General features: G+C 36.1%; 1 protein-coding gene across 1 annotated transcript in view; it reads right to left on the minus strand.

The window, feature by feature from the left end:
* Positions 1–5,061, minus strand: part of LOC132160575 (cytosolic 10-formyltetrahydrofolate dehydrogenase-like) — a 31,398-nt gene extending 26,337 nt beyond the window's left edge. Inside the window, exons 1-4 of the mRNA XM_059570220.1 lie at positions 4,935–5,061; positions 3,808–4,042; positions 2,806–2,971; positions 2,565–2,666 (exon numbers count right to left, since the gene is read on the minus strand). Of these exons, the coding sequence (XP_059426203.1) occupies positions 2,565–2,666; positions 2,806–2,971; positions 3,808–4,042; positions 4,935–5,061 (630 nt within the window). The remainder of the gene's footprint in view (positions 1–2,564; positions 2,667–2,805; positions 2,972–3,807; positions 4,043–4,934) is intronic.
* Positions 5,062–13,937: the final 8,876 nt, after the last annotated feature.

Genomic DNA, 13,937 nt, shown 5'->3' on the forward strand with positions numbered 1-13,937 from the left:
CACCCATAGTATGACAAAGGAGATCAAGATCAAGACCACTGATTTTCCTGAAACAGATAACACTTCTTTCACAGTCTGCAAAGAAGGAGGAGTCAGAGCGAACTTGAGGAGCTTGTGATCACTTATACATACATCAGTACACTGAAGTTGTTCAATAAATACTCCTGAAGTGGAGACCAGATCTAATATATGTCCATGTTTTTGTTTCGGAACGTCAACATGCTGAGTGAAGTTAAAACATTGCATCCATGAGGCATTATTGCAAGCCAAATTATCAACCTGAAAATTTAGATCACCAGTTAAAAGAATAACTGGACAGAGTGCACTGGCACTGGTAGATATTCAATACAAGAACTGATGAGAGATCAGTCAGCTTGAAAGCCAAGCATTGAAATGATGAAAAGCAAGGCAATGAAACCTCAGTAACCGCAACATCAGATCTATAAATGACAGCAAGACCACCACCGTGGCCAGTGGAGTGCAGCCGGTCAAGATGTAGCCAGGCAGAGTACACATATTTAGATTGAGATGAAACAATGTCACAAAGTGACGCCACTTTGTTGTTAATAGATTCTTCTGAAGGTAGGAGAAATTAGCAGAGCAGACATGACGCAAAGATAAATAGCGACCAAACTGTGTTTATAACTGCTCCGCTTGAATGCAGATTCCTGCGGGAGCCATGATGAACGTACTTTGTATAAAAACCAGCAAAGCTGCATGTTAGCAGATATAATTAGGGTTGGGAATCGTTAGAAATTTTCCGGTTCCGATTCCGGTTCCACCTAACGGTTCCGGTTCTGATTCCAGTTCCATTAAAATCTTTAAACAATAATTAAGAAATAGTGGTAAGGAAAAATGCACAATACTCAACTACTCAATGCTCAATACTGTTTATTACTTACTGTCAACTTAATTTAAAGGTTGGCAATGTCAAAATGCAACATATATTACAGTGTACAGATCTTCATAAGTAGGGTGGGGTATTTTTTTTTTTTTACATTTTCTGGTTCGGCTTCTGGTTTCATTTAAATGAACTGTTTTTTACTATTTTACCTTCACTGAATGTAGCATTGCTGGAAGGTAGTAAGTAATGCTGAGTAATGCTAGTCCATCAATCAGCATGTGTTTCAAAGTTGATGTTTTTTACACTATCAATAACGTTTTGCTTTTCAAGCAGGAATAAGCTTGTTGGCCAAATAGTCCCTTGAGGGCTGAGACACTTGTTAATTTCCCTTAATTAATGAAATATAAACGGTTAAACTTATACACACTCTCCATAAAGTCCCTATTTTACAAATAATAATGCAGTCAGGAGATGGTGTGATGCAATGAGTGGTTTCCACATTTTTAAACATTTAAAATGCATTAAAATAAATATTTTCTATTACTTTGCTTATCACTCTTGAAATGACCTGTACACTAAATAATCTAACCCTCATACTTGCATAACAACAGCAGTCTATTTATTTAGTGGTCCATGTTGAAGCCACTATGTATATTAATGACAATATGGGACAAATATAATGTCATTTAGTGGCGGCAGGTGCAGCACGCTGCTGTTAGATGTAGTCAGACAAAACGATGTTCACAGTTATCAAAGGCACGAGTGCACATACAGTCGTGGGAAACAATGTGTTCGGCAATTAAAGACGGGACAACGCAACGAGTCTGTGGAATGCGCGTTATTGGAATCAATGTGCTCAGTAATTAAAGAGGCAGGGAGGCGTGTCTGTTATTCGGTTCGTGACATCCTTTACGGCAGCGGTTCTCAATTCCAGTCCTCGCGCCCCACTGCTCTACATATTTTGCACGTTTCTCTTTGTTAACACACCTGATTCAGATAATCAGCTCGTTAGAAATGAACTCCGTGCATGAACTCTGTTGAAGTTTACCTCACATCGAAACATTCATTCACTGATTTGTGCTGTGCAGCGTCTTTACACAAGGACAACTGTGACATCATATACCTCTGTAAATCAAAACAATTTAAATTCATTGCTGACCATGATATTACTGTGCTTGGAACATATAGCTACGTTCGCTTCGAACTGGAATCATGGCTGAATATCCTGTGATGTCCACTTCGCAGGGCACTTAATTATGTTCGAATAGAACAAATGTCTGAAGCACCAAGAGAAACGTTCAACATGTGCAGAGCAGTGCGGCGCGAGGACTGCAATTGAGAACCGCTGCTTTACGGGAAACGCCGAATATTCAGAACACTGGCGCAAGGCTGCTCACAGCGCTTGGTCACGTGTTGCACCAGAACCGTTTTCGGAACAGAAACTTAGAAATTGCTCACGGTTCCGGTTCTTTTCAAAGAACAAAACCGGTTCTGAATAAGATTTTCGGTTTTCGGTTCCCATCCCTAGATAATATAAAATAAACAATTTAACGCGCTGATGGAGAAGCGGCAGCCACAATGCGCCAGCGTCCTCTCACCTCAGCGCCAGGCTATTCAACCAACCATATGGTTTAAATGTTTACATTTTTTCTACAACAATAAGGTTGAATATATCCATTTATATATATATCGGCTATTGTGCTTTGCTGGAGTACTCCACCTTTGAATTTTCTTTCTTCTGAATACACTCATATGTGGCTCCTTCCTCTTGTTGCTTTATTCTCGGAGCTGTACCTGCTGCAATTAACTTGACTGCCTCCACCTAAAACAAAAATACAAACACAAGAATCCAAGGGGACTCTCATTAAAACGGTGAATGGAATTCGGTTTTAAATGTATAGCATAGTATACTATAGTTTGCAATATGATGTAGCTGTAGAAGTTTCTGCACTGATCCCCACCATGCCTTTGACTCCCTCTGGGAACAGGAAGCGTTTGTAGATGCTGTTTACATTTTCGTTTGGCTCCACATCACATTTTCTTTGTAAAAGAATTGGGCCTGTGTCCAGTCCATCATCTGCCCAGAATATAGTAAACCCACCCTTCTTATCACCATGAATCAGAGTCCTTAGAGGACACAAAATAGCAAAACATAAATTATGTTAAAACAACAGAATTTAAAATAATTTACACACTGTTATCATTTGCTCATCCTTATGCTGTTTCTGTCAGTGAATAAAATATTGGGCCTCAGATGCATTAAAGAGAACATGTATCCATCAAAGCACCCGATAGCAAGCTGCCTTAAATTATATGCATTTGTTTGAAAACATTTTGATCATGCACTTTTTTTTCCCCACAGCACTTCACTCTGTATCCTCCACTGTTTTCCATAGATGTGTTTTGGCCATAGAAAATTGTTGTTTATTATTTTCTTCATTGAGATTATTGATTAACTGTTGCCTCTCCAGACCTACATTTGGTTTACATCTCAAATCAATACATCCTATAAACATTGGTTCTCTCTCTAGTACAGTATCAACATTGACACCAAATACTGGGGTCAAAGCAGTTGAATAATATTTCTAATATTTCTAATTACATTTACATTTAGTCATTTAGCAGACGCTTTTATCCAAAGCGCCTTACAAATGAGGACAATGGAAGCAATCAAAAACAAACAAAAAGCAATGATATATAAGTGCTATAACAAGTCTCAGCTTAAATGCAGTACACGTAGCAAGGGCTTTTAAATAATACAGTAAATTAAAAGAAAACAGATAGAATACAAAAAGATTAGAAAGGTAGTTAGATTTTTTTTATTATTAGAATAGTGAGTGCTAAAGTTAGAGGGTCAAATAAAGATGGATGAGATGCGTTTTAAGCCGATTCTTGAAGATGGCTAATTAACACACATATACACACCAATAAAACACAAAAAGAACACATACACACAGACATACCAGTTAATGGCAGAGGCACCTCTGTGTCTGGGCAGCAAGGAGGGATGATAAATGATAGACCCGTTTGTTGGGTGATCTATCACTTCCATAGGGATGAATTGAGAGCAGAAAGGAAGAACATTCAGTTCAGCACCAACAGCCCTATACTGATCTACCACTTCTGTGATGGCCTTTCCTTTCAGCCTCCAGCGGGGAAACTTGAACACTGGAACGCCATCCTTCTCTGCCTCAGTCGCTGTGGAGAGTGTAAAGATTTCAATTTGTGTAACATTTGTTTGTTTTTTTTATTCATATTTTAAAAAGGGCAGTGGCGAGGCACACCTGCCATGAAAAAGCTTTCTGTAAATAAAATGCAATTTTATATTTCAAAGACAAAGCTTGGCCAAAGTTCCATAGTGCAAAACATATTCCCCTTGGAGAGTGGTATTCAAGTAATTTTTCGTAAGAACTCTATTTATGTATGAATTACATTTATGTTTTTTTTTTTTTTAAAAAGGACAGTTTCAGACCACAATGAATGTTTGATACTAGAGCAGAGCTGCCGCTGTTACATAAGAGTTATTGTTACTCTCATAGAGTGAATTTGCATTTCATTCAGCTTGCCTGCCATATTTTGGTACTGATCTGAACATATTGGACACAATTTTCACTCCAAACATTTGACAAAATCTAAATTCTGTTGTCATATACTGACCCTTTTGTTTTCCCAGATATATGACTTCCTTTCCTCAGAAGAACACAAATGAATATTTTCTGAAAAATAATCAATTTCTGAGACCATATAATATGCATCAGTCCCTCAAACTTAATGATGTTCCCAATGATCATTTATAAAAGATATTCAAATAGTGCAAATAGTTTTTTTTACACAATAATAGTTTTTTCACTTTTTTCAAGACTCAACTGGGGTCTATGGAATATTGTATCTGTTTGTGTGTTCGTTTAAACTTCAAAAGGACTCCACACATTAAATGGACCCAAAGATGTGGCTTATATTAAAAAAAAAACCTGTTTGTGTTTCATAGAAGAAAGAAAGTCATATAAACCTGGGATAGCATGGGCAATTTTTGAGTGAATTATCTCTTTAAAAATAACATCAATGATCTTAACAGAAACAAGAGGCTTACCAAGTGGGTCCACATTTCCATATTTGTCAGGGATGGTGAATACACCAACAATCATGTGGCCATCCTTCTTCAGTTCCTTGTACACGTCCTGTCCAAAGAGACTCTGGCCAATCACAGCAATCTTCATCTGAAATGAAAGGAGCACATACAGATTAAAAAAAACTATTACTAACTGCACTTCTCTTGCTTGTTTACCACTTTGTCTTAAGTACATTTTGGAGTTTTGTACTGCAGATATTTTTGGTTCTTATAAATTGCTTGTCAGGTTGCTTTGGGTTGATTTCACAAACCTATGCTTGTTATACAAGACCATGTTTAAGGGAAATTCAGGTAGTCTGACCTAATACTGGACAAGAACCCTCTGAAATTGAAATTGCTCAGCATGCTAAATTAGCCTATGTTAGCATGCTAGCTGTATAGCTTATTAAATCTATCATGTTTGATCATCTTTAATAATTTGTTAAGAACATGCACATAACAAAATAGGAAACAATTAACATTTGTATTTTATATGACGTTTTACTAGATTTAATTTAAAATAAAATATATTGAATAAGTTAACCTGTAGTATACAACCAGCTACGTGCTAAGGCACTGTAAAATAACTAATACAAGCTACAGTAATCAACAGGGGTCCCATATGTGCAGGGGCCCCATTTTGAAGTGCATCACTGCGACATCGAGAATCGCATGTTTGGAAATCTGAATTCCAAAAAAAGTGTTTGCAGAACTAGTAGGCCTAGTTCTAGGACAATAGTTATTCTCGGACTTCGGCTGATTTTGAGTCAGAACGTCGGACACATACTCGGAGCTGTTAATGGTCCCTGCATCTCAATGTTCATACTATCCATCCTAAATAGTATGTAAGATTATAATAAGTTTGTCCCAAAGCATAGCATGTTGAAACGAGTATGCCAAAAGTCCCCAGACGGTCTACTATTTCAGGTCGATTTTTGAAGTGTCGATCCTTGCACACTCTAATGGATAAAATTGCCCACAATCCATTGCTCTTTGGCAAAGATTTTCAATATTATCTGTCTGCAATACCGGAAGCCGTACTTTCAGGAACGCATCTGAAGCGCTGCATTACTAGGACCCTAGTTTTTTGTGACAGTGCCACCTGCCAAGTCGGGGAGCCTCAATCCCAGGAACGTATTTCCAGGACCTTAGATTTGGAGGACAGAAAAAAGTGCCACCAAGGCAGTAAGTAGTCTATATGCGATGGCATGTGTCGAGAATTATGATTGATGAGACCTTTGACCTATGAATTATTTCCAGATGTGCCCTTTGACCTATGAATTATGTCCAGATGCGCCCCATCCGGCATGCGTGAAATTGATCCGTCATGCTTTGAGTTCCGGGAGGTGATATTGTTTGTTCAGCGACCAAGTGATGAATGAATTCAGCTGAAGAATTTGTTTGAAGATTATATGGATGGTTTCCATATTCGGACTCTTCTGGACGCGACTGTGTGTTACGCGAGCGCGGTATCAGGTGGCAGCCTGTAATGCTCGAGCGCGCGCTCTCACTCTGTGTGTGCGTATGTGTGTGTGTGTGTGTAAACTGTGATAAAACAAGTACGTTTTGTTGAAGGATAAATATAATAAATGATTTTAACAGTTCGTATCACAGTGTGGGGGTGTGTGTGTATGCATTTAATATGCCGTTTATATAAAACAATTCTCAACGTATTAATAAACTGCGAATAAACCAATAAAAATATAAATTCCCCAAACATTATTTTGAAAGTCTCCCGCGTGCGAGCACTACGATTCCTCAATGAGTTTCACAACATTTTGTCTTGTTTAAACTAAATCAGTAGCTACCTATCGCGAGCCCTCTATCTCTATCTCTCTCTCTCCGCCTGCGTGAGCGCATGCTCCTGTCATTTCGGTCCGCTGCAAAAGATACAGTGGATAAGTAGAGAAAACGTTTTAAATGCACTACATCCCTTACGACTGAGCGATATTACTTTAATGTTTAAATAAACAGACTCCCTTTACATCTGTTGTCCGGCGGTTCTTGTTTATATTTTAACTAAGTGTCTTATTTTAATCATGTTATTCTTATATGATCTAGAATGGATAAGCGGTCTACGCAGTTGATCATCGTATCTAACTCCGTCTCAAACGTGGTTCAAAGCGTTTTTAGTTGTTTAGCTAAAATTACATCTATTTTGAATATGAATCAGCTTTTATTCTCGTCATTTGGCGTTGGAGCCGTTTTTTCACAGTGTTTCTAGCTACGATGCAGACACGGCTCGTCCTATACAGTAGGATATATCTAATTTCAGAAAAGTAGTCCGGAGAACATTGTTGGAATGTTTACAGACAGGTCTCATGCGGCTATCTTCACTGCCGTAATCTTACACTTTGTTTTAAGAAGCTTGTTTGAATAACATCAAGGTAGCTTAGAGCCTGTTTCGGATTAAACCGTGACGACATGGTCGTAAAACACATAGTCCTGGTTATTTTCACAGACTTGACTCTGTTTGTCAACATAATGCTATGTTTACCCATGTGGAAGTAATCACACTGAAACGTTTACGGTGTCTCATACAAACCTTTCATAAATAAAAATGTTTACCATCACACCTTGTATCTCTACAAGATGATGAAGGGCAGTATATTAAAAATAAGAATAAGCACCCAAACAATGAGATAACTTTTGTTTTAACAAATAAATTAAATTTAGTAGATTTTTCCAACCTAAACTCGTGATGTTCTAATGCAGGGGTTAGAAGTAGTCAAATGAGCCTCTGATGAATACAAGGCGCTCACTTTATGCATTAGAACAAGACTCAAAATCAGTTGTCATAAGTTTGTATGCAACAAAAAAACTTTTAGAAAGGCACTACGAATGTCTCACAGAATCTTTACAACAGATTACACGTTTTTTCATTAACCATAATGTTTAAACGCACCATATTTATGTTCACACTATAATGTTTTATTTTATAAAAATAAAAACAAGAGGGTCTATACAGTATTATATTATTAAGCTTTGATCAAATAATTGCTAAGCAATAATCATATAGTCAATAAGTCAAACTTATCACCCCTCGCCTGATTTGTCTGGTGGCTTGTGATGATATAAATATCTTACTGACACAGATGTGTTAAGATGTTAACTATGATGTGTAAAGTTCAATATTACTGTTTAAATTTTTTAAATGTATTATTTTTAGCTTTAATGTCCACCAAATTAATGTCCACACTCAAATCCTTATAGAAAAAATATTTCATACATTCTATTTTCATTTGTCTAAGTCTTTAAGATATTTGTAATTACAGACTAAAAGCTTTAGATTAATTAAAACAATCGAGTTTATACTGTACATTTCTCTTGAATACGTATACGACTAGCAGTGAGTATACATGAAAGAGTATAAATACATAAACTCATAAATTCATCATGATTCTATCATATTAATGTATAAATATATATATATATAACTTAATTTATTTACTCTTCAAAACACAACAAACTTTCTTATGACTTTTTTTTGTTTTTTTGAACAACCGGTTTGTTGGAGAAAAACACATACTGTAGTGTTATGTTTCTAAGGTAAATAACATCTTTAACCTAAAACATTTTTCATTCAAACTCTCTAACGTACACACTTACACACACAGCTTTCACAGACCCCCACTAACTGCAAACAACATTTTTACGTTTGTTTTATCATTTAGCTGTAGCTTAGAACCTAATGGAATTATTTTAAGCATTATTACAAGTATAGATGCTGAAAGAGCTCATTAACCTGTTTAACTCTAAACATTTGAATAATGTTGCTTTAGAGGTATGCTCATAAAACAAGCTTGGCCCCAATTTGAAGCATTCTAAAAATGAGTTCTCCCATTGCAGAAAATGCACCGCAGTAAGATATATCTCTATGTATGTGTATGTGTGATTGACCAACTTATCAGATGTTCAACATTATTACAAGTCCCTGCTTACCTAGTTTACGATGAAATTAAAAAATATAGGCATGAGCTAACAAGCACATTTAGAGAAAATTAACAGCAGTACAGAGTACGGAGAGTCAATACAGAAATACAGAAAACTTTTCAATACAGAAAAGCTGAGCAGATGTGACAAGAAGAAACTTGAAATACACTATAGCATCCATAAAGACAGTCTTCATGCTTTCAATGTTGAACTACCAACAGCTAGACAGAACTTATTCTCAAACCTTATCACTTAAACAACACTCGAACATACACACAACAATAGCAACATTTTGGAAGAAATAGTAAAGCACCTTAAATCATCAACCTGCTATCTTGGCACACTTCTCACATCTTTTTTCAAAGGTGTGTTTAACTGTTTAGAAGTAGATGTCTAGAAGTGGTGAATGCATCAATTCTTTCTGGGACTTTTCCAGACTCGCTGAAACTGCATTTGTTAAACCCTTCTGAAAAGAGCAGTCTTGATAACACCATATTGAGCAACTATGGACTAATATCAAATCTTCCTTTTGCAGGCAGAACTATATATTTTGACTCTGGGGCAAACGACTAAAAATAATTCAAGAATCTTGTTGTGATTCTGGAGTCAGAGTAATTTTTTTTCTGTTTAGCCGTGCATTTACTGAATGAAATGAGCACTGTGGTACGTCCGAACTGGTTGTACTGTATCTTATCAATAACCATTTTCTGTTCTTAACTGTTTTAATTCATTTTAAAAGTTTTCTTTTTTTTTCTTTTTGTTTTATTCCTTGTTTTGTGATTATTATTATTATTATTTTAATGATTATTCTACTTCCATTTATGTAAAGTGAATTACCATTTTGTATGAAATGTGCTATACAAATAAACTAGCCTTACCTTGCCTAACATTCCTGGTCACCCTAAATACCGGTCACGCTCAATGAGATGAAGACATACCTCTTTGTGTCATAAAGCACCCTGTCTAACACACCACACATTCTCTCTAGAATGGATTCATGATTCATGATGAAGACCGACTGAATATTCAGATAGCAGATGGGACTGTTTGACTCTTTCTTAAGACAAAGACAATTGTCTGATTTCAAGAACACGCAACCGAATCCTAATGCTATTTCGTGAAATAACACAACAACGGCTGATCCATTGCATAAATGTCGTCTATTTTATCACAGTTTTATCATATTATTCTTGAATAAAATTGTTTAGTCTAAGTATGTTTTAACAAATCATTTATCTTTTTATTTTTATTATTATATATATTTGTAAATGTCTTTATAAGTTGCATTAATATTCTACACAGTTTATAACATATATAACATTTTATATTTATATTTTAAGGCATTATATGTTAACAGTGTCACTTTGTATGTTCCGCTTTTATTTTGAAAAGCGCCGTTTTCTCCTTCGGATGTTTTTTTTTTTTTTTGTGACGCTAAACTTCCGCTATTCTCTCGTCACAATGTGGGGTTCACGTATCATCGGAAGAACGGTAAAAACTTGTAAACACTTAAGTTATTTATCATGTTCATCCATTTGAATCTTGTAAAGAAAGAGTTTACATTGTGATTTACTTTATTATTTTTGTATTGCTCGTACATGTTATTTTTAAGAGCTCCGTACTGCGAGGGTGTGTCAAGCTAGAGCGCATGGTAGCTGATGGCAGAAACTCTTTGACTAGCGCCCTTGGAAAAGCGGAATGAGGTATGAAGGAAAATAGGTGGAGTTTGTATTATTATCAAAAGGGATATTGTTTAAGGAAAAGAGAATGTCAATACTTCATTTGTTTATGGGTTTATTGTACATGTAATCAATATAAAAACATGTATTCTTTCTTTAAACAATTATAATATATTCTGTTTCATTTAAAAGAAGCATGTGATATTTCATTTGTCATGAAGGCTTAAACACATTTCATGTTTCATATTGGTCATTTGTTAAAATAATTTGTATTGGGTGTAAACATGATTAATGTGTTAAGATGATTTATGTGCAAATTATTTGTGAAACTACATGGAAGCATTTTGTATTTCTGTTTATTCTGTAGTTTTCACGGTGTTCATGGTGCTCGTTGAGAGGAAGAAATTAATTGACACCCGTTTGAAACTCTCTGTGTCTTGATCAATCTATATCCGAGGGGCCGCTACAATATTTTTTCCAAAGATGTTAAATTTAACACGAGTAACTAATAACTAACTAGGTCGGGGAAACTAAAAATCCCAGCACAAAGCTCAGACTTCAAACATGTCCACAGGGCGCAAGACCCCAGAATGCTCATACAGGACAGTGGTCTAAAACGTCTGATTTCTAAATATACACATTAGAGCCCGACCGATATGGATTTTTGGGGGCCGATGCCGATATTAACTCGAAAAGAGCCGATTTATAAGCCGATATTTTGATTTTAAAAATAATCTGGATATTAGACCCATTTCCTATAAACTGCATTTACACAACATTCAATAGCAAAATATCTGCCTGTTCTATGTATGTGGGCTGTATAAACCATTTTCCAGAATGGACTATGTTAAAAAAAGCCTTAGATTACAGTCTCAATGACTAAACAATTGCACATCAAAAGTATATATTTTTTTAATGATCAAAAAACAGTCTGGTTTTAAACATTTAACACTTTTACTTTCTTCCAGTTGAAGCTGGTTTTAACAGTCTGTGTGTTTACTGTAAATAAATTATAATACTAAAGTTAAAGTATTTGCAGAAGTAGTCCCACACTTTGCTGCTACAGCATTCACCTTTTTCAGCCATCTGTAGGCAGAAAGAGAGACGGAGAAAGAATAAGCATGTGTATTAATAATATCACCATGTATCATTACTCATGTCATCATTAGAATTATAATAATAATAAACTGGGATCTCCTACATAGGCAAAAATGAGAAATATATATATTTATTTTATTTCTCAAGCAATAGGTATTACCTACTTATATTTAACAATATTATTTCAACATTTTCCTGTTATGTCTGTAAAGCTGCTTTGAAACAATATGTAAAAAAAAAAAAAAAAAAAAAAAAAGCGCTTGTTCAGCTCACATTTATTTACATGTCCCCTCTGGTTTAATCATTTCTGACGCACCTACTGTAGTTACTGTAACTACACTATATTTGCTCTCACAGACACATTCACAACAGACCCGTATATCTTCTCCTCTTCTCTTTGTGCAGTCTGAATCAAAACATCGTCTTGCCTACTATTACCGGAAGATTACGGAATCAATTCGAAGTTGAATGGTTAACGTTAGTGTCATGAACACACCGCTGTCAATTTTGAGAAGAACCACCTTCAAACAAGTTAATAGCAAGCATTTAAGGGGCCTGCTAAAAAGGAAGCTATTAGCGTTAGAGTAACGTAACCAGCCTGAATTCACCAAATTGTTCTCTGGACCTGAGGGTAGCCTCTTCTTCCTTGCTTCTCTCTTAATTCTCATCAGCAGGACTAGCGCTATCGCTCGCTTCTTACAACGGGACAGATACATGTTTGCTGCTGACCGAAAGGAGGAGGAACAGACTATGAAAGAGCTCCCGCTAAACGTTTTTAAAACTCCGCCTATGCCATAGCGCAGCGCAAATCGCGTTGTATCTGAAGGGCAACGCTGAGCCCAGCGGCAAGCGCCGTGCATACCGCGTACTGTGTGAAAGGTCTCGTGCTTTGTTTCCTAGTTTTTGATGTCATGTTAGAGATGTAAGAGGACAATTTTTCTGTGAATTTGTATGACTTAATGAAATATTGCTTTAACCCTTCATCTTCTTTCGAGACATTTACTTTGTATTATTATACTATCCTAGTCTATATCAGGTATAAGGTACCAGATTATTTCTTAATTATTCTCTTTCATACTCTCGTACATTCTATTTCCGTTAGACTATCCAGGACTTGTTACATCTACCGTACTCATTTGTAAGTAATTAGGATAAAGGCATATGAAAATCAATAAAACCCAAAAATGTTACTTGGAGAAAAAATAAGTAAAGTGATTCAAACTTTTATTTTTAACAATACATTGTTGAATTTACATGCATACAATGAATTAATGAAGAAAATGAGCAAATTGTTATTACAAACAATAGTGATGACATCACAGGTTATCTAGCCAGAAAATAAAATCTCTGCATGCCAAAATATTTTTGTGTAATATGAAATCGACTAGCGTCTCAATAATTTCACATATCTCGGTACCATAATGTTTTTGAACAAGCATCACGCATAAATCCGTTACATACGTACACAGACATAGAACCTCATTAATGTACATCTCATCGCTACATTCAGACATCACATCCAGAATTTTTCTGGTATTTACGCGCTCTTTGCCAGTCATATAAATGCTCGACAAATTGGGCCATGGATTATTTTTCAGACTTCTTACAACGTCCATTTCATTTTTGAGATTTTTTACATGCTTGGGTTCCCCTGTACAATCGTGATTCGGATCGGACGCATCGTCGATGACCTTACGCATCAGATCAATCATTTGGTCTCTGTAACATTGTTCAAACGTAGTGTCTATGACGTTGTCTACATGACGAGTTCTTCCCTCGATGCCGCCGCACTCCAGTTGCTCATCCGCAGCAGCGCTAGTAGTGGTAGACATCCTTTTCACAATTTGATTAGTTCCAAGATGTAAATTTTGTCTCTTAATCGATAATGGTGTCGCCGTTTCCTTAAATCTGGATTGAATGTTTTAATCCACGATGGTCCAGGTCTTGTGCAATTTCAATTTCTGGAAAAATTGCAGAGTGTGTCAGGATTTGATAAATTGGATTGTTGAAGCTGAGTCTGTCCGCCCGTGTTTTGATTACAAAGATTGAAAGTTACAACATGTATTGTATCCAATCGGTATGGTTCGCAGATCTAGGAAAAATAGACAATAACTTTTTATCAGAACGGGCACACAGCTATGCAGCGTAGACGTAGTCATGAGGAAGTAGTGACAGATTTTCTGTATTGAGTCGTTCCACATTCGAGCAAATGTTGGGAAGAGGTCTTGTTTCGTCTGTTGGCTGGTTGTTGAGATGGAGGGCATTGCACTCAAAG

The sequence above is a fragment of the Carassius carassius genome, chromosome 17, assembly GCF_963082965.1.
Source record: "Carassius carassius chromosome 17, fCarCar2.1, whole genome shotgun sequence".
Taxonomy (NCBI): domain Eukaryota; kingdom Metazoa; phylum Chordata; class Actinopteri; order Cypriniformes; family Cyprinidae; genus Carassius; species Carassius carassius.